The sequence below is a fragment of the Malus domestica genome, chromosome 04 (assembly GCF_042453785.1).
Source record: "Malus domestica chromosome 04, GDT2T_hap1".
Taxonomy (NCBI): Eukaryota; Viridiplantae; Streptophyta; class Magnoliopsida; order Rosales; family Rosaceae; genus Malus; species Malus domestica.
The window spans coordinates 25081142-25102388 of NC_091664.1; the positions used below are offsets into that span (position 1 = coordinate 25081142).

The 21247-nt window shown below is 36.4% G+C and overlaps 2 protein-coding genes across 3 annotated transcripts; one reads left to right on the top strand and one right to left on the bottom strand.

The window, feature by feature from the left end:
• Positions 1 to 4048: 4048 nt before the first annotated feature.
• LOC103433709 (protein SIEL) lies at positions 4049 to 8845 on the top strand. Its single transcript, XM_008371978.4, has 8 exons — positions 4049 to 4827; positions 4931 to 5008; positions 5413 to 5646; positions 5729 to 5920; positions 6125 to 6265; positions 6458 to 6547; positions 7049 to 7569; positions 7883 to 8845. The coding sequence occupies exons 1-8, from the start codon at positions 4153 to 4155 to the stop codon at positions 8805 to 8807; spliced, it is 2856 nt and encodes a 951-aa protein (XP_008370200.3). The 5' UTR covers positions 4049 to 4152; the 3' UTR covers positions 8808 to 8845.
• Positions 8846 to 9754: 909 nt separating this feature from the next.
• LOC103433711 (uncharacterized) lies at positions 9755 to 16416 on the bottom strand. 2 transcript variants are annotated; one of them, XM_070820700.1, is made up of 12 exons: positions 16261 to 16413; positions 14883 to 15095; positions 14584 to 14779; positions 13997 to 14178; positions 13208 to 13882; positions 13016 to 13102; positions 11863 to 12184; positions 11581 to 11780; positions 11361 to 11437; positions 10867 to 10968; positions 10091 to 10277; positions 9755 to 10009 (listed from the first exon to the last, which is right to left on the bottom strand). In XM_070820700.1, the coding sequence occupies exons 3-12, from the start codon at positions 14741 to 14743 to the stop codon at positions 9914 to 9916; spliced, it is 2088 nt and encodes a 695-aa protein (XP_070676801.1). In that variant the 5' UTR covers positions 14744 to 14779; positions 14883 to 15095; positions 16261 to 16413; the 3' UTR covers positions 9755 to 9913. The 2 variants fall into 2 exon arrangements, with proteins under 2 accessions (XP_070676801.1, XP_008370202.3); XM_008371980.4 differs by lacking the exon at positions 14883 to 15095 and having other exon boundaries at positions 16261 to 16416.
• Between the last annotated feature and the right edge of the window lie 4831 nt (positions 16417 to 21247).

The window sequence follows — 21247 nt, forward strand, 5'->3', positions numbered from 1 at the left end:
GGTCTATGCATTGTTAATCTGTGTAAATAACATGATTGGTCCCTGATTAGGATATAAAAGCAATAATTAGTGACGAAATTGACCAAACAATTAACGGTGCGAGCATGATGAAATGACCCAATTAGCAATTAGGAAAAGATCAAGTCATACTTTCAACGATTTAGAGGCTTCTAATTTTTTTTCAAGTCACCATATATATATGATTTAAACATCAAGACATGCACTCGTGTTTTATGATTGAATGTGTTTCAATAATACAAAGATTAAACCATGCTTTTTACGTTGACGTTTAGTGTGAAGAGCTGTATTTTCTTTTCAGACACAAATCAATACGAGGAAAAGAACAATCGAACATGGAATACAGATACATCGATAGATACATCCAATAACTTGAATCACTAACTTTTTTACTTAACAAGAGGGAACATGGGAATAGGGGAAGTAAGGAAAGGAAACTATATCGACTAGTCTTCCCAAAGTGATCCTCATTCTTGATTTTTCAGGTATCCAACGTAAGCTATAAATTGAAATGATTCCAATACTCAAATTTAAGTAACATATAGAACTCAAGAATTAGAACGATTCCATTTCTCATTCTTGATACGTAAGTAAACACGTCGTAGGAGTTATATTACATGACTTTGAACATACTTTAATTATAGAAAAAGTTTCATAAGTTTAGTTAATTTGCACTAATCAAACCTTTTTAATAATTAAAGCAATAAAGGAAGATTTAGCCCACCTATTTGGGAACGTCCATTGGCTTATCGTCCTTCTCAACAAGATCGCAAAAGACTACAATTATTTATTTATCAGGAGGTATGCTAGCTAGCTAGCTTTATTTATTTATTATTATTATTATTATTATTTTGTGAAGAAAAGTTTAGGTGGTGATTGATTACTCTCATCATTAACGTTAGGATATACTCACAACCTCGAGCTGTAAAAACTTACATATGACACCTAACTGGCAGTTATTACCTGTATGAATTTACGTAAGAATTTATATCACGCACCAATAAGAGTACTGATAGCAGGACTCAAACCTTGATAAGACCAAGGTATAAAATATCGATGATATCGGAAATATCGATAGTTCAAAAACACGGAAATTTCGATGGAAATATCGGGATATTATTGATATCGATAAAAATTGAATAAAAACCATGGAAATTGTAAGAAAAACTTGAAATTTTTTATTGAAACTTTGAAGGATGTTTATTTAGTCAATTATCTATTAGTTTATCACAAAAAATTGGAAGGAAATGCATTGCATGATAGATATAACTGATTTAAGTTGATTATATAGCGAGTTGGCAAACATAATGAAAGAAGTTTAAGCACACCATAATCATTTATATATAATGAATTAGTACAATATTTTACACTTTATACATTGCATGGTAAGATACATGAGTGACTTAGCAAGGTCTAAAATATCGATGATATCAGAAATATCGGTAGTTCAAAAAAATATCGGTTGTCCAAAAACACGGAAATTTCAATAGAAATATCGAGATATTATGGATATTTTAGACCATGGATAAGACACATAAGACAGAAACCTTACTAAATGAGCCAACCCATCGTTGGCATATGCTAGCTAGCTTTATTTAACGCCATGAAATATATGGTTATATTTTTATTCAATTTCATGGTGGAAACACATTTGCTTCAAAGTAAGGGTTATGGCTACGCCACATTCCATTATTAGAGCAGATAATCTTCTTTTCCACCACCCCAAGTGCTTCAAATAAAATACATCCAGCCTTCTTTAACCAATAGTCTCGCGTGCAAATAAATTTAAAAAAAATATTTAGATTAGTTAAAAAGCTAAATAATGTGTTTCCACGTTTGAATCCTCCGTCAAACAATTTAAATTAGTTTAAAATCGATTGTAAATATTACAAGTTTAAAATTGAATATTGTTTGTCTAAATAAGAAGGTTAAAGTACATATATATAACGGTGGGTAGCCTCTTGTCACACGTGTAACCGTTTGACAATTGGTCTTACATTTTAAATTAAGTTTTTTTTAATGATTTTTTGTTAAAAAATAGGAAATTTAAGTTATTTTTTATATATTTTTTTATCAAAAAAAATTATTCAAAAATAAATTGGAAGTCGACCATAAAACCCACTAAGGGGTGGAGAAGTAGGCTAAGCTTTAATTCAAAATTAAAATGTGTTGAATTACTTTAACTCCTCTTAATTCAATTTTAATTTTTGAAATTCTTGAGGCAATTTATGGTTTTTTTTTTGTTTTGAAAAATTTAGAAAAATAACCACAATTTGAACTCTATATGGAATTATAGTCACCATCTAAATAGGCTTGGAAATGGAAGACACGTGCAAATTCTTTCTCTTCATAGAATCCAACCAAATAGAATTGAAGATTTGAGCTAAATTGTATATCTGTAACATAAAATCAAGCATTCAATTCTTGCAATTGAATTCGGAATCCAAATTCTTTGATTGAATTTTGGTTAAAGATTGAAAAGCTACAATTGACACACCCTGACCTAGATCGAGGCATGCTGGCCGTCACGTGAAGGTGACGTAGCCATGTGCGCAGTGCGGAAAGACACTGATAAAACAAAATGCAAATAAGATTTAAGTGTGAATACACACAATCAGAGCATAGGTAACCGAAGTGCAGTCCAACAGGACAAATACTAATTATATAATACCAAAGGTGGTCCTACATTGGTGATAATCTGTCAGAACCTCAATGAAATCTAAAACCAACGGGAACTCGCCAGAAAAATTACGATAATCCGGCCACCTTTGCAACTTGTCAAACCCGAGCTTCCTAACGTCCAAAACACTTCAAAATCCTTCCTTAAGCTTCGACAACAAGTTCTAAGGCTCCCTAGGACCTTAAAACTCAATGAAATCTTTGCGATCACGACTGAGCTACTGTGCACATTTTCGAGGGTTTCCTGGTTCCCTAGCTTTCGAAGCTTTCACGTCCAACCAAAGGTATAGATCGACTCCTGAGCTTGCAAGGAGTCCAAAAACACCAACCACAACCTCGATCCGTGCAAGAAATGGTGGGTTAGGAGTTGTCCATACGATTGTACAGAAAATGGGAAAAATCCGAGAGAGAACAGAGAGAGAGTCAAAGGGAGTGGTATGGGTGTGTGTGTGGGGTCTAGTTTTGGGCTACCAACCAACAAACAAAAGCTTACTTCCTATTGGGTCTAAAAACTTAGGTAAAACATGTCATGGTCCAAATCCTTAGCTTGTTTACACACACACAACCACTAAACGCTCAAGGGCAATAAAGACATTTCACATTATCGAAAATATATTTCGGGACGAGCTGTCACAACAATCCAAAAGCTAAAAGTTAAAAGCAAAAGACCAAGAGGCAACCTTTTTACAAGTTGAAATGGGGTGGTGTACCATGGCTTGCCTGAAACGGAAACCCTATGTCTTGTGTTGGATTTGAGATCTCAGCTCCTCAGAGGAGAACTGAAAGTTTGAAGCTTTGGAGGTGGAGGAGAGAACCTCATGGGTATATTAGTATTTTTACATCCACGTTTGATTATAATTATCATAAACTTAAAAGGGTGGCTATAACTCTATATGAAATCTGCCACTTAGTACTACGGTATATTGATATTTCTCTTCACTTGTAAGTGAAAGGTTTTAGGTTTAATTCTGGTCGAAGACAAATTTGAACCACATTATGAGGCTAAGCTCATCCCCCTCCCATTTAGTGTAGAAAATATCGTTTATTCAAAAAAAAAAAAATCTATATGAGATCCAAAGTTTACTTAATTTTCCAAATTTCCTTTTTTTTTAAGTGCTCATTTTAAAGTGCTCCCTTTATATATTTAGATACATATCTATATTTATTCTATAGAATAGAGAAGAAAATAAACCAGTGGAGCCTAGAGTATTTATCCTTGCGGTTGTAGGTTATGCTTTTTTTTCATCCACAATATCACTTTTATAGATTAAAAAGTAAATAAATTAGAGTTGGCCCATCTGACTCGAGTTATGGACCGCAACAAAGACTGAACCGGTCCAAGTAGATCCCCGGATAGTCCGCCAGGAGAAACGGCGCGTTTTGGTTATCCCGCTCCCGGCTGTTTTCCTTTTGAAACACAGCAGCGTAGCAGAGAACCGAAGCTTGACCACTGCAATGGCGGACCACGTGCTCCTCAGGTGCGGTCACCCTCTCATCCTCCCGACAATTTCCGCCGACGAACCTCTCTCTCCCGAAGTCCTGCCTCCCCTGAGATCCCTCATCGTCAACCCCTCAACTCCCGGGCCCACAATCACCTCCATCCTCGAAACCCTAACTCGCTCTCTCCGACTCAGTCGCGATCCGCTCACCATCCGGTTCACTCTCAAGCTCCTCTCCGACCTCGCCTCGCGACACCCCCACCTCTCGTCCTTCGTATTCGACTCGGTCCGTTCCCACCTCCTCTCCACCGGCTCGCCCCGCGTTGCTGCCGACTCACTCGACGCGCTCGCTTCAATCGTGGAGAGCAACCGAGCCCTAGCTCCCGGAATTGAAGAATTGGATGACCGGCTGTTCGCCTCGCTGTGTTTCAGTCCGTCTTGCTCCGTACGGCCGTGGCTGCTCAGAAACGCCGAGAGGTTCGGCGTACAGCCTCATTTGCTGTTCACTCTGTTTCTAGGGTTTACGAAGGATCCATATCCGAATGTGAGAAAAGAGGCGTTGGACGGGCTCGTTGGGTTGAGTGAGAACGGTGTGATCGAGGACCGTGACATGATCGAAGGCTGCTATTTTCGTGCCGTTGAGCTCCTAAACGACATGGAAGATTGCGTTCGATTGGCTGCCGTTCGCATGGTGAGCTTTGCTAGTCACATTGAATGATTGATATCTCTGTTTCCTTTTCGATTTTGTGTGCTGACTTTGTTTATGCATTGTGCATTTATGAATGAACACACAGGTGTGTTCTTGGGGTCTAATGCTCGTGGCGTGCATTTCGGAGATGAAAGCATATTGGTCTGATGAAGTATTTGTCAAAGTAATTGCTTATTACTAGTCATATTATCTGTCTTAATTGTAGTTAAATATTTATGATAATTGATCCATTTAATCGAGTATAGTTGAATCCCGGTATTGTTTGGATGAATTTGAGCTTTGGAACTTTGGTGTCTACAGTCATCAAGTTGTGATTAGCTTTTCCCTTTAGTTTTGGTTCGTGCTGACTTGAACTTGTACACACCACTCATGGTTTATGCATATTGTCCATATAGTCTTACTAATCTATTTGGGTCAAATTTTGTCTAGGAGATCATTAAGGAAAGCCACACTTTACCCTGCATTGTTGAATGGTAGGACATTCTCTTCCTATCATTCTGTCTCAAAGTCGGAAAATTTATAAGCGTCATGTAGAGTTCCTACCCTGATGTTTGTGTATGTTTGTAGCTTTGTTCAATGGTGAGAGACATGAGCATGGAGGTTAGGGTTGAAGCTTTTTATGCTCTTGGGAAGATAAAGTTGGTATCTGAGGATATTCTTTTGCAAACCCTGTCAAAGAGAGTTCTGGTAACCACGAAAGGAAAAGGATCTTTTGCTCAGTGCTCTGATGAACAACTAGAAGTATCAGGTTCAAGTGTTGCTGGAGCTTTTGTGCACGGACTAGAGGATGAATTTCACGAGGTAACTTTTATTTTCTCTGTTCTGCAAAGGAACCTAACCATGTGCATGCTTTCTAATTAGGAATTGTTTGTGAATCTTGAAGGTGCGAAAAGGTGCCTGTCATGCATTGAGAACACTGGCCATACTCTCTGCCAAGTTTGCTGGAGAAGCCTTAAACTTCTTGATGGATGTACTGAATGATGACTCAATACTTGTTCGGTTACAAGCTTTTGAAACTATGCATCAATTGGCTACCTTTGACCTTCTGAAGGTGCAAGAAGCACACATGCATATGGTAATGTTCTAGAATTCTTGTAATCATCTAACTATACATAATAACTGACGGAACATCTGATTCACCTACTGCTTATGGATGCAAACGCATCTTATACTTTGAGGTGGCAGTGAAATGAGCCATTTAAACGCTTCTATGTACCAGATATCTTCAGTGTCTTCATCAAATCGTACATGCTGCCCAATATTGTTTTGATTTTTGCAGTTTCTTGGCACTCTGGTTGACAATGATACCCTCATAAGATCTTCCGCAAGGAAAGTACTTAAATTGGCAAAGCTGCCTCAGTTAAAGATGTTTAGGTTAACTATTGATGCCCTTCTAGAAAATATGGAAAGATATCCACAGGTTAGCTTTCCATTATTTCCTTGTTCAAAGTTGCAGATTGTTTTTTTTTTCCTGAAACTATTATGGTGATGAGAGTTCAGTCATTTTAATCATGCTATTTTTCAGGAGTTGCTTGTCTGACTCAGTGCTTACAATTTCAGAACTTGGTCTGTCATCCTTTCAATTCAATTAATTCAAATTTCTTGTTTCCAGGATGAAGCAGATGCATTATCTGTTTTGTTTCATATTGGACGAAATCATGGAAAGTTTGTGGTCCGCATGATTGAGGAAGTTTCTCCACAGGTTAGCGTGCCTCTATTTGCTGTCAAATTATCGTTAATATTATATAAATACCACAACCCAACTTCCTGTCTAGGTTGGGCAGCTCCCAAAGATGAAATTCAATCCTGCTCAGTAATACCAAAAGGTGTTCCTGACAGGGTCTATTCAAATATAATGATGCTTGACATGAATCAAGATTTATCATAAATTAGTCTTTCAGCTGAATGCAAAATAATTCTCTTTTCAACGGAGCTTTTATTGTGGTCTTATGGTCAGAAGGATGGATAAAAGCTATTTGAAAGCATGGCATGGAACAGCACCAAGGAAAATGTGGTCTCACCCTTTTGTTTGCTTACATTGTTTGTGTTACAGGCTTTAGGAGTTTTCTTATATCTGGAAATGGCTTGAAAGTATCAATTATGTTCCTTATGCTTACATTCTGTATTTGTTTGTAACTAAAATTTCTATTCAAAAAAGTTGATAATCACTGTTTTTTTTTTTTTCTTCTACTTTTTCTATCAGATGGAGCCAATGTCTAATGGAAAGTTGGACTTTGATAGCATGAGAGTGGCCGGCTTGCTAGTTCTGGCCATCTCAGCTCCAGTTTCAGATGAACGCGATTGCAATATTCCACCTGCAATATTTTCTTATGCAGTAACGTATCTGGGAAGGATTTCTCATGCACTGAGTGATATTATCAATCAAAATAGCCTTTTGGATTATTTGTCTCAGTGCAGTAGATCCCAAGGACCATATGATGTAGAGTTCAACAAGTTCAACTTTAAAGCAGGGGAGCCATGCTTGCCTTTACATGAAAATGATGGTTCAACCTGTACTAGTAACAAGATGACTGGTTCAGCTGAAATGTCTGAAATTGTGTCTCCAATAATGGAGCCAAGGGAAGTAGGAACTTCACTTGTAGCATACCAGCTAGAGGTGCATGATGAAGTGACTAAGTTAGTGAATGTTGTTCTTGCAAGGGCCAAGGATATCTGGCCACTAGTACAATCAGGATTCGTGAATGAAGTAATGAGGACTTTGAGGTAACACATTACTTTCTGTCGTTGTCTGTTGACATTATTTGTTTTCCCTAAAACAGGAAAAAATAGACAAATAAAACAAAAGTTTCCCTTCAGGCACCAGAAAGATATGCATGCTTTGAGATTATGCATTATAACATCTAGTCGGGCGACTGGGTTTAATGGGATCATTGTGCCAAAGGAATGTCCGATATGTTATTCGAATTATGACACGTTTGCAAGCACGCATATTTACCATAAATTTTGAAGATATTTGATATCCTAATCGCCTCTTTCAGTGCTTCCTGCTTATTTGCTTTGTAAAATTGTTTTGCAGAAGTTGCAAGGAAGAGCTGGCAACATTCACTTCTGACTCACTTCCATCTGCGGGTGTTTTGCCCTTCACGAAGCAATATGTTCAGATAATGAAACTGCTTACAAGGGCATGGATGAACTTTCTGCCTTCAGTGCTTTTTCCACCTTATGGAATGGGAGAATTAGATTTGGTATTAAGAAAGCTGGACACAAGGCTTAGAGATCTGAAGAGTACATTTATAAGATTGTCTAAAAGGGAGGAGTTGCATATCTTGGAGCTGATACTTGTGACCTGTGTGCTCAGATTGTCGAAAATAGAAATTTGCTGCCATCTTCGAACCTTGAGAAAGCTCTCTAGTACGATGTCACAGGTTGAATCTCTCCTTAGAGATGGATCTCTTGAACCTTCCAGGTTTATAACTGAAGTTGAGAAGTTATCATCGGAAACCGGTACCTTTCCCAATGAAGGTTCCTGTAATCCCCGCCTTTTTCAAAGAGCACTTGAAAGCTTCTCCCTCAAGCAGCTTGTGTTGAGTGGTGGAAACAAGCACGTAAACGCAGAGCTGGATATACCCGACAACAGCTACGAAAATCCTCTCCGGTTTGTCGCAGGACTGCCCGTTGGCATACCCTGCCATATCACACTCCATAACGTTTTAGCCGAAAGTCGGCTGTGGCTGAAGATGACTGTAAATGAAGACGACGATTCAACTCGATTTGTGTTCTTGGATTTAAACCTTTTCGGAGGCTCCGAAGATATCCGGATCTTTACGTTTAGTCCACCCTTTTACAGAACCCCAAAAGCATTTTCTTTCACAATTAAGGTGTGTATCTGTATGGAATGTTTGTCCGAGGTTGAGGATGTCTCCTCTGTCAAAAGTCGGGGCCCTAGACATGAACTAACGTATCTTTGTCGAGAAAAGGATGTTTATCTTTCTATGAAGTAAACTTATTTTACTCTGTTAATTGAAGAAATTTACCACAACGATTTCTTTCAGCAAAGAAATTTATGGATTCAACAGTTGTTGGCCCTATTTGCCGGGAGGGATTAAGATGCTAGGCATTTAGTCGGGCAGTGCGTTGGAGCTTTGCGCCTAGCCGAATAGGCACATTAAATTAAAGTTATTATATAAAATGTAAATAAGTGCTTACTTACGTTCTAAAAACAACTATACTTATTGAGAATTTAGGAAAGTTTAAACTTAAAACTTAAGCGATCATCGCATTGGCATCATCACATACTAATACCACGAAATAAGAAAAACCCAAAACCAAATTAAAAAGATCAATAATTTATGATCCAAAATTGACGCCATCTTTCATTACAAATTAATTAATGATTCAATATATGTAAAGGGGATTGTACACCTAGAATTGAAAACCCTCAATTGCAGCTCCGAGGGACGGCGTAGGCAAAGTCAAAGTGACACGACCGGAGGCAATGGAGAGAGAGAACACATCATTGATTCAGTGCCAAGAAACAAGGAGAAGAGAAACACTAAACGGCAAGAGAAATAATCCAAGTTTGTCTCTTTTTTTTGGGGTTTGTTGGTAACCCAAAAAAAACCTTTAACTTGATTAAATTGAAAAACAATGGCACCTGCCTAGCTCCTATCCAATTTTCCTCCATATTTTGGCCTAAATTGCATGAGTCTTCCATGGCCCAGTGCCTAGCACCTCCTAGGCCGATTTTTAGAACAATGCCTAGAGTAGTATACTGCTCAGGATGCCACTTTGGTGTCCAGGACCATTAATTTCATGTGCTTTAATCTTTTTTTCATGTGACATTGTACTATAGTCTATAACACCATGGTGGCATCCCGAGGGTGTATGCAAGTCTCCCTTTTATTTTCGGAGGCGATTCTTGCAACATTAAAATATTCAAACCAAAGTATCCGGTCACAAAATGTTTTCCATTAAACCCTAAAAACATTTCCAGTATCTCCAGTATGACTGAGAGTGCACAACCTCACAGAATCACAACCTTGGATAACAGCATTTGATGTACCAAAAGGCTTTCCCTTGTAAATTAACAGCATCCAACATTGCATGATCAGGTCGAATAAGCAACGGCGGACATGAAACACCTTTTACCGATGGCCGTCATCGCCATTTCCTGCCAACCTTGCCCCTCCTTGTAGTATTCAACCTGCCATTATATACAAATGTTACAATGTACCCACAAAAGTCTTGTTCATACTGATAGAAAGCATGATAAAATGAAACTTACTGTCTCTGCTATGCATTCGTCAGATTTCATCCCTCCGATTACATATATGGTATCCTTGATAACAGCAGCCGTTGAATACCCCCTGGAGTTATACATTGGTTCGGTCAGCATCCATGACCCGAGCCGTGGATCAAAACTTTCCACACTCTGGATAATTGAATCTCCATCAAAGCCTCCCAGAGCATATCTACACATGTGAATGTCAACAAACAAGCTAAGCACCAAAATTTAACAAAGAAAAGGGAAACTTGCTGTTGGAGACTAATTACCGGGTTAGCACTCTTAAAATTTATGATGCTTGGCAGTTCTTTTCAAATTAAGGGGTGGATCTGATCAGAGTCACATTAACCAAAAATATAATCCTCTTACATTTGCTTAAGACTTCGTTTGGTGTAGATGATTGGATTGCACTGGAGAACTCAGTTGACATTAGACTCAATGGACGTCAACTTCAAAAAAAATTCAAAGTTAAAGGTAGGACATACACTTATCCATTCCAATCCCAACAAAATTGGTAAGTTTGGAAGGGATAAGTTTCCTCCGTGACTAATACCATTCCATCCTTCAACATACATTGAGCCTTGTGAGTTATCTAATCCAATTAAATTTTGAGACCAAGCGATGCCCTAAGTGGTTTGGGCGGGAAAGAGCATAGTGGAGCAATCATGTGCAGAGATGCTCATCAAAAGAATTAATATATGTCCAAGTTTATGACAAGTTCCCATACCAAATTCATGACTAAGCGGATTGAAACAAGTCAGACGAAATGTACTTACATTTTTTCATTCAGAACAACCAATGAATGGCAACCCCTTTTTGAATGCATAGAGGCAATTTTGGTCCACTTGTGTTCTCTGGGGTCAAATCTATCAACAGAGCTGAGATATGAACATTTCAAGTCAACCACCGATATAGGAAAAGTTCAGAATGCAGGCACTACAATTACACGCAGAAGCAGGTGTGCGATAGAATTAACATAAATATCCTACCTAAGCATTTTCTTTAGAACTTAAATGCCCATAGTCACTCTTCGCCACGAGTTTCTTGTTCTTTTCTTATGGTCAAACATTTATTAATGACAACATAACTAGTGAAGCATGAATACTTCTAACCAAGGTGTGATGAATATACATTATTTTAAAAGATTGATCCGAAAGAAGAGAATTCACCAATAAAAGTCATATATATGAATATGCAAGCAGTTCACACATAGCATTGAGTACAGACCCGCAGAAAAACTAAACAATAGAAAGGAGGTTCAATATCTTACTTCAAATAACTAGTCCCATCAAATCCACCAGTGGCATAAAGCACACCATTGAGTTCTACTGCAGCAAGACCCATACGCTGGAACAATAAAAGAAGCACATATCAAGAACCACGAGGTAAACTTTTTGTGCAAGAAAAACACATCATAGGAAAAGGGATTTTGCTAAAGGACAATAACCATGTTCAATTAAGATATACTTTATTGCCCAAAGGTATTTTACCTTTTGTGACATTGACTGTGTACGGATCCATCGTCCAACATCTAAATCAAGCATCTCAACATCTGAAAAGCAATCAACTCCATTCCCACCACCCATTGCAAAAATTTTTCTGTTTGTGGTGGCTGCAGCTAAGCTACCCTTTTTCTCTCTCAGAGAAGGGCACTGCTTCCACTCATCAGTACCAGGGCTGTACGATTCAACTTCAGAGAATGACCAAAAACAGATGTCAGGAAAGTATTTGTTCCAGTAAGAAATAAATTTCAAATGACCAAGATCTAATACCTGTATCATACCACACATGACCATTGCCACCACCAATTACATAAAGATCACCATTCAATTGTGCAACAGAGGCATATGAACGAACTGAACTCATTGTTCTCAGAGGTTTTATCATATCTTGAGAAGGATAATAAGCATCAAATGCCGACAAACATGATTCACCATCATATCCACCAACTAGATACATCGAGTCATTGGGGTCATAATGCAGCACATTGCATGATTCAGTATCCTTCTCATCAGTATGTGCCTTGGAAGGTGTAGACCCTGATTCCAACTGTAGACCAAATTTTAAGCATCGAATTTCCGTCTCTGCCTGCTCCTGAAATGCCGGTGTAGAACTCCAAATTAAGAAGAAATAAGATAAATGAAGTTGATTATGAACTATTAGCCATAAAGGGTTCATGGGTTCTGACTGACACAGGTCATAAGAAAGGCAAGGAACGAGTTCTAAGTCAGAAATTAATATCAAAATTCCTTCACGAGGACTTTTGTTGGCCTTTTGGCTAACAGCAAGAAGAATAAAGAACCATAGGGTGCTTTCAGTCATCATTTACATAATAGTTTCATACTATGATTTTTTATGTGCAACCAGAAACTTCCTCTGACCATTTAACATATATTTCTATTCTAACAACTTTCCAAAAACAGAAGGCAGAAACTTAAAACCCAACTCCTGAGAAGACTATGCTTCTACAAGCAAAAGTTAAAAGAAATCCCTTTGTCATTCAAACACCACTGTCATCAGACCTGGACCTGGAATTCCATATGGCAACCTTGTAATTTGCAAATTGATGAAGAAACTAACAAGGATAAACAAAGAGTCTTTAGCATGCAAGTATCATTATGTTTTACTGAATTATGGAAGCGATAGGCAAAAAAAATACATGAATTAGAAATGAACGTGAAGAAGTGATCAACTGAAGCAAAAAGTCTGAAGAAAAAAGGTTTGATAACTTCATGTGTCAATCAAAATAACTTGAACCTATTTAATGCCAATGATGATTTATGAGACAATGCATCTGCAATGCATGCTATTAAATGTAGCTTACACGGCTCAGCAGAAGAAATAAAGTACAGATTCTACAGAAACAAAAATATGCCAATGTTTAACAAAGTTTAACAAACATAGCATTGCATTAATATTAAGTACCAGCTTATGCTCCAAATAACCAAACTTTTTAGATTGTTCTGTGAACTCTGTCTTATAAGCCCTGAGCTCCTCCATCTCTTGATTCAACTGATACAAATATAATAACACATAAGGTTGGTTGTAAATAAAAGAAAACTAACAGACACCTAACATTAGACTTTATAATTTACGGACAACTAAATGATCATTTACCTTTGTAATGATTGCCTGAAACTCAGACAAGGATTGAGCACTCTCTCCACTCCTCTGCTCAGACGAGGATTGAGGACTTTCTCCCCTCTTCTCCTCAGATGAGAATTGAGTACTTTCTACCTTCTGCTCCTCAGATGAGGAGTGAGGATTTCCTCCCCTCTTCTCCTCCAAACCCGATGGCTCCGTTGGATTCTCATTGTCGTCCAAGGTCAATTCATTCAAGACATGATGATCTTCAGCAACTCCTGACAAAGATATGTCTTCACCTTCACTACTCTTGAGGTTGGATTGGAGTGCTAACTCTTTCAGTTTCATGAATATGAGTTCTTCCTCCGATTGTTCAGCCTCCATGATTTCTATTTGGGCGTTGAATGGATCATTTCTTTCAACTAACTTTGTGGAATCTGCTGAAGCAAGTGGTTTAAACCATTCTAATGTGCCAGTTGAGGTACGGGCTTGAAACGTATCACTCCACTTAATTTTATTCCGTGGTAAAGAACCTACAGATGTACTTGAAGCGATTCCAGCAGTTGCGAACAAAGACATCACCCTACTTGTTTGAGCGTGGTCAAGCTCAAACCAGAAATGACGCTGACTGTAGTAGTTGTCAACAAGTATTGGTTTAAACTGACTTTCAGGCACTGGTCGGCACTGCAGCCGGACACGGATTTGAACCTTAATGTAGAAAATATAATACAAAAGTATTAAAAGACCCAAACCTTGTTTGCTTAAAATGAAATTACGACTCGGGACAATTAGATCTATTATGTGAAACATCATTTTAAATACCTGAGCAGGAAATTGTGTTTTCTCTGAACCATCAGTGGTCCATCCATACGGGTTAATATTCATTTGGCCACAGCTTGCAGCCTCAAAGATACCATGTAGTTTCCTATCGTTATAGTTGAAGAGAAAAAGCAGCAACCCAGGAGTGATATTCTTTACATATGAAAAGTGTGCACCTGGTAAGCCTGAAAGAGTACAGAATACAACCCATAAAATACAACTCACGAGTTTATGGACCCAAAACTAAAACTAAGACAAGAAATTCGCAGTAGTACTGTATGAAAACAACAGAGAAAAAGATCATTATTTGCACAAAGTTTTGTGCACACAATAAAACTGACTACAATATTTCGGGACTCGTTCCAAGAGAATCTAATGTGAAGAGGGCCCCAATACAAAATGTGAAGATGGCAATACACTTGCAAGTTGCAACATAGATTAGTAGAAATTGGGGCACATGAAGTTCAATACCAATTATCACTACTCCACCGGTTTCATATATTCAAACCAATACACTTACCAAATGTAAAAGTGAAACAGTTAATGAAAAAATTAGGAACAAAACACGCGGCAAAGTTCAGGACACTGACCAAAGAGTTGTTTATATAGACATTCTTCCATTGTGGTTTTGGTGCAACCAAATACGACTCCACCAAGGTGATTTTTGCTCAAATTTCTCATGGATGCAGAGTAGGTCGCCAGATCTTGAGGAGGCGCAGTAAAGGTTTTTGTTTTCCTTCCTGCCCCCATTTTCTGATGCAGACAGGGCAGATATATATCAAAAACCTGAAAAGGAATTAAAGGTCATGTTCCATATACAGATTCATATTCATACAATACAGGCTACCCGAAAATGAATGAAACAAGAATGGAAAGGGAGGAGGAATACCAATCAACCAATAAGGACCATCAAGTGCATCAGATTTCACCAACTTTTCAAATGAGTAAAGTTATGAAACAACTACATTATAAAACCACCACTCTGCATTTCTGACTGATCTGTTTGAAACGTTTGGCTGCATGCTTGACATACCAAGGCCGCGTGTTGAAAGAAGGCCTATGCGTTATGTTGTATAGTTCATGTCTACTAGTTCCTCATCCTCTTTTGGTATTTTTATTGAAAAAAAAGGTACTTAATAAATTATTATAAGCATAAAGACATAGAGAACAAAATCTGATTGGCAAAAAAAATCTGAAATGCAATTCATTCTTCATATTCCTTTTCCTTTTCTATGACAAGTTATTTACTGAAAGGCACTCTAATGGGTAAAAAAAAAAATCGGTCATTCTCGTCATTATGTTTCCTTTAAAGAATAGAATGGTCAAATATGAAGTAAAAGAATGTAACGGAAGGCGGAAAACACAAGAATGAAAGATAGAAAATTGAGAGGTTTCGTCACAAGGGAAAAAAAAAAAAAAAGCGTTCACCATTGTCTTATAAAGTTCATAAACCAGTTAGTACAGCACTCTGTAGAAGCGCTGAGTATAAATTCTTAGTTAATTTGAAAATAAGAAGAACATAGGTCAGATACGTGGTGTGCAATCCAGCAAATTTGATCAACAATGTCCTGAGATTTCACCAACGATTTGTGATTTTGTATTAATATTACAAAGATAATGCTTACATTGGCATGAGGTTTCATCACCAATTCCAACTGCAGGACACTATAATGCAGGTATTTATACTAGCCTCAACAAATTTGAAAAAAATTAACAGCATTGAACGGAAACTTAACGCAATGTGTGTTATCCGCGGAATCAAGCAACAAATAAACAATTCAATTACAACTTCTAGAAAGAAAAAAAAATTCCGGAAAAGAAAAAAACCCATTCATTCAATTTTTTGTACAATGAGCAAAGCAAACTCAACCAAACACAAAAATAGCTAGAAGATATCAGAATTCACAGTTTCGGAACCAGAAGCCGAAACAATGGCCATTTATGAAAAGTGGAGTCCGCTGATTAAAAGAAAAAAACGAAGAAATATGCACAAACCCACTAATATTACGATTCAGAAAACCAAAAAGATTATATCTTGATGAAAACCACGATCATCGAAACAATGTATCACCCTAGAACCCTAAGAATTCCATGAAACACTGCACAAACCTCAAAAAGCAAAAAACAAAAAAAAAAAAAAAAAAAAACCAAAAGAAAATGCAAGCTTTTCGTCTTGATCAAACCGGATGATTCAGACCACCAGTACATTTAGCTATTTTCGATAAGAAAACAAATACATAGAAAAGAATTAGAGAGAGAGAGAGTACCGTCGTCTGAGTATCTGACAAGGGTTTAAGGGAGACGACGGGGCCTCGCCGAGAAAGGGAACAACAGAGCGCGAAAATAAGCGAGCTTCAGCTCTTATTCACCTTTTTCAACTCAAGTTTATGGTTTTCGCTTCAAGTTCTTTTTCAAAGAATAGCAGTTGTTCGTTTTTTCCAAAAAGTATTTATCAGTGTTTTTTTTTTTCGACATTTATTTGCATTTTTATTACGAATTGGTTTCAAAATGTATTTATTAAAATCACTTTCAGTCATTTTAAAATCACTTTCAAACAAGATTTTAATCAAATAAATCAAAGAATGACCAAGGGACATAAATACAATGATAAGTGGTAAAGTAAAAAATAAGAGTGAAAATTATGATCTACAAGTAAAAAGAGTCCAATTAGTTAAAAAGAAGAAAACGAGGGTGTGAAAATTTTGACCTACAAATAAAAGAACCAACTATATACCTCATGCACACTTTGGAGTCAATTCTTTTCTTACAAATCACAGTGTACACATTTTCTATCGTACCTCATATGTATAAATTACATGTCACACACATAATGATAAAATTTGTGCACATGTATCAAATTGTGGCTACCAAAATTTGTGTATGCTAACACTTTAACTTTATTTTTTTAACAACTAGTGTTCATGATTTGGAACTAAAGGCCTCTCAAATAGAGCAAGTCTGAGTATGAATTCCACATCGAGAAAAAAAAAAAAAACTTTGTATATGCCTATAAGTAATTAAGCTGTTATAGAAAATTTGTGAGAAAAAATAGGAAAAGAAAAGGACCGGTGGGATCAGCGCATACCTTTTACGAATTAAAATCAAGGTCCTCCAAGCTTTTTTATTTATCTGGCAAACTTGTCACTTTTAACTGTATTTATAATTGCTGAATGTATATATTTTTCTTTAGGCCGATCCCATCAAAAGGTAAAATTGATAAGACAACAAAAAATAGAAATAAAAAGAAATTATGAAAACCAAAAACCCAAAAATCAAAAGAAATTCCATGAGGCATTAGGAGCCCAAAAAGACAATGCCATTGAAGTGAGGCCCAATGGGTTAGAGTTGGGCTGTCCCTAGATGCTAGAGAAACAATTTGGTCCAAAATACAGACGTTTCATTCCATGTAGCCAAACTGTGGAAGCGATGATTTTCGCACTCTCTATTTATCCTTTTGTACTCGTCTTCTTATACTTGTGTAATAATTGATAAAATTAAAGGAAAATATAAGCATAAAAGATGTGTAAACGGATAAAATTGGAATGTGGAATCATACGTTGAAACTTGTTATGGCATTAGTTTGAATTTTACACTCCCCTTTTTGCTGATTAGTTTTCCGCAAAATCTCAACGTTGTTAAAAAAATCACTACCCTTCTTATGATCAAAAGAAAAAGCTCATGGTAGATTAGTACGAGATTAATGTGCCAATACAAACTGTATAATTTTCAGTGGCATATACAAACAACCGTGCCTTCGTTCAACCTTTAAGGTGTAGACTCAGATTCAACCTTCGTGCCAAACTTTTAACTGTTGAATTTCAAGCTCGCCGCCTTCTGAAACACCGGCATAGAAATCCAACGTCGGAAGAAGTACGGAATAAGATCGATGAAGTCGATTATGCAGCATCAACTAATTTAACAGTTTAATCTAACTTTTCTGTTGTAGCAAAAAAATGCAATCTTTGTTTTCTTTTTTTCGTGAATCATCTTATTTCGCTAAAAGATCAATCCCCAACCATTTCTCCAAACGAAACTTAAACAAAGTCGTTCAAACACCCCTTTCATCAGGTCTGCAGCCAGCAACATTTTATTTTGCAGGTTGAGGAGAAACTAATTAGAACGAATGCATCCTTAACATGCTATTCAAAGTTGCTTAGATGACTCGGCAGAAGAAAAAAAGAGTAAAGAAACCGAAATACTGCGGATGTTTAGCAAACACAGCATTGTGTCACTTGCCAACTTGTGCTCCAAAAAACCGATCTTCACGTATTGTTCTTTCTCAGAAGCCTTGAGCTCCTCCTCATCTTCGATCAACTGATGCGAACATATTAATACATTAGAGAGTGGTGGTATGAAAAACGATAACCAACAAGGAAATCCAACATTAATTGGAATTTTAACTTGGGAACTATTAAAGTGATCATCTACGTTAGCTATGATTGGATTTTCAGAGAAGGATCGGGCACTCGCTCTGCTCTTCTGCTCAAATGATGAGTGAGAACTCTCTGTCCTCCTCATCCAAACCCAACAGAGCCATTGAATCCTTAGTGTCCTCCCAGGTCATTTTGTTTGAGACAGCACAATCATCAACATTTCCTGAGAAAGTAATGTCTTGACATTCATGTTAAGATCATACTAAAGAGCCAATTATTTCAGTGTTTAAAAGCGCCACAATCTCAGACCAGCCTTATCTAAGGATTTAATGCATTTTGATTATTCAAACTAGCATATGCCTACACACTTTGTATGTATTAATATTTTTCAATTTTGTTTTTAAAGTGGAAATGAGAGAGGGAGAAAGAGAACGTGGGAGTGAGAAGAGATGTTTTTGTCTTTTTGTTTTTTATTTTTTTAATATTAGATATATGCTAAAATTACGTTTAGGTGAGGCTTCAATAAAAATAGCAAAATTTGGTCTTGTGAGTTATATTATTGCACATCATTCTTTTTGTGTGATAGAAGATGAAATAGTTTTTTTACCTTCTTTTGATTGACAAAGAGAATTCTATTTGATCTTCGTTAATTACTGACAAAATATCGATAAAAGATTCTATGAAGTATTGAAAAATGAAGAGAAAGGATATAGACAGTGGCATGAGTGAGGCCCAATGAGTTGGAGTTGGGCTTATCCCAAATATTAAAGAACATGATCATGTCCAAGACACCAGAAGTTTTCATACAAAGTAGCAAAACTAAGCCAATACTTCACCCTATGATTTGGATGCCCCTACAGTGCCATGATTAAAACTTGTTCTTACAAATATTTTATGAACCCAAAAATAATGTTGGTTATTTCTTTTACATTGAAACTTGTTACGCTGGAGAATTTACCGTTGCAACGGTATCATTCACTCGAAATACTCACGATAAGAAGTCGACTCTCGCATTGTCTACTTCCATCTCACATGAAAATTAATTCCGCATTGCTGTTGCCTGGGCCATTACAAATGCAGTATTTTATCTAAGTTTGCACTGGGTTGAAGTCATAGACATTCTTTATAGGCTCTGTTTAAAACCAATCTTGTATCATATTTGGACTGAGTAAAACACTCAATATCGATACATATTTGATTGTTAGACTTGATTCAACGACTTAAATTTTGTGACTAGAACTGGTAGATTACATCCGACAATAAAAAAATATGCATTGGCCATGAGTGTCAGCAGGTATTTCTTTCCTTTTTTTTTTCCTTTCATTTCATATGTTCTCTTGTTAAAAAATTCTTAAATGTTCCAGAATATCGAAGATTAGATTTAACAATTAATATACCCATAGTATCTCATAATTTGGATTACCCTAGAATGTCCCTTCTTTTCACACTGGTGCCTGGATTTGTTCAGTTTCTAGTTGAGGAGCTTGGTCAAATCAAAATCCAATGGTTATGTGAGAGGTTGGTGGTAACATGGACGTGTTAAATAAATAATAATATTAAGAGAAAATAAATGAAAAATGTATAAAAAATTTAAGTTTTAACGAAAATAATAAAATAAATAGTATCATAATTAATTTTTTAATATAAAAATATAATTTTTCGTTAAAATGAACAATATCATAAACTTTTCATTAAAGTTACATAATATTAAAGAGTTTAAATATAACATTGTAATAATATAAGGAAAACTAATAAAAATAATTTGAAAATTTTTAGTTTTAATAATAAGAGTAAAATAAAAGGTAAAACGAGTAGTATCATAATTAATTTTTTAGTATAAAAATATAATTTTTTATTAAATTAAACAGTACTGACAACTTTTCGTTAAATTTCCTTAATATACATCAATAGCATTGAAAATTTTCCCGGAAATCGGAGTGTTGGCAGTTGGGAGTGAGACTGACAGAGATAATGGCAGGGTAACTTGTGTGTCAATCCACTAAACCGGTCCAATCAATCAGTCACTGGATTACATTTTAATGTACCAAACAGAGTAATGTACCAAACAGCTGCTTACCCCCTCGTAGCCTCTGGCAAAAGCTCGTAGCCTCAATAATGTGGTGGATTAATGCATTGTCTCAATTTAAATATTTTCCTGTACGCACTTCTTCCTTCTTCTGGCAGTAGTTGGAGTGCACAAGTAGAAGATGATTAGTAAAAAGAAACAAAAATAGTTTATAAACAAAATGTGTAAACATCACATCCCTACAAAGATAAGAGTTTCGAAGTCCCCACATTCACCTATATACCCCAAAAAAAAAAAAAAAGGCAATCTTTTTCATGTAGGACTTGTTCGAGCAGTTGAAATGCATAAATTAAAGTAAAAATAACGTCGAAAACAACAAAAGGAATGATTTTTTCAATAGTACGCAGTATTAAGTAATACAAAAATGAATAATTGAAATTGAAAATAGAAGGTTTGGAAATCAAATCCAACAATTATAAGTAGGCATACTTAAGAGCCTACTCAATTGACTGCTCCATTTGAACTTGATTTGCCTATATGGCAGATCAAAAGGAGTTTGGCTCCTCATTTGCCTACTCCATTGTATAAGACTCATCGTGAGTTGTCAATTGTTTAAGAGAGACATAATACTTGAAAATCAAAGTAACTTGATCTTCAAGTTATTTGGCTCTTATAGTGATTTATATTGATTGACAAGTATCATGGAACTTAGATACTTTAGTTTACTATTTGGAACCCTAATTAAGACATACTATACATGTCTTTGTGGGATAACATTTTGATAATATTGATTTGGTGCATCTCTCTGTTAACTATAATAAGCAGTTTGAGAGGAACTTAATCACTATATTAAGG

Bases quoted from the DNA above. Each gene is read 5' to 3' on its own strand.
- LOC103433709 (XM_008371978.4), top strand. From the start codon at position 4,153: ATGGCGGACCACGTGCTCCTCAGGTGCGGTCACCCTCTCATCCTCCCG. The intron at 5,921-6,124 runs GTAATGTTCTAG...TGATTTTTGCAG, and splicing joins AAGAAGCACACATGCATATG to TTTCTTGGCACTCTGGTTGA. The intron at 6,548-7,048 runs GTTAGCGTGCCT...TTTTTCTATCAG, and splicing joins TTGAGGAAGTTTCTCCACAG to ATGGAGCCAATGTCTAATGG.
- LOC103433711 (XM_008371980.4), bottom strand. From the start codon at position 14,743: ATGGGGGCAGGAAGGAAAACAAAAACCTTTACTGCGCCTCCTCAAGAT. The intron at 11,438-11,580 runs GTAAAATACCTT...TTATTGTTCCAG, and splicing joins CACAGTCAATGTCACAAAAG to CGTATGGGTCTTGCTGCAGT. The intron at 10,010-10,090 runs GTAAGTTTCATT...ATATAATGGCAG, and splicing joins ACGAATGCATAGCAGAGACA to GTTGAATACTACAAGGAGGG.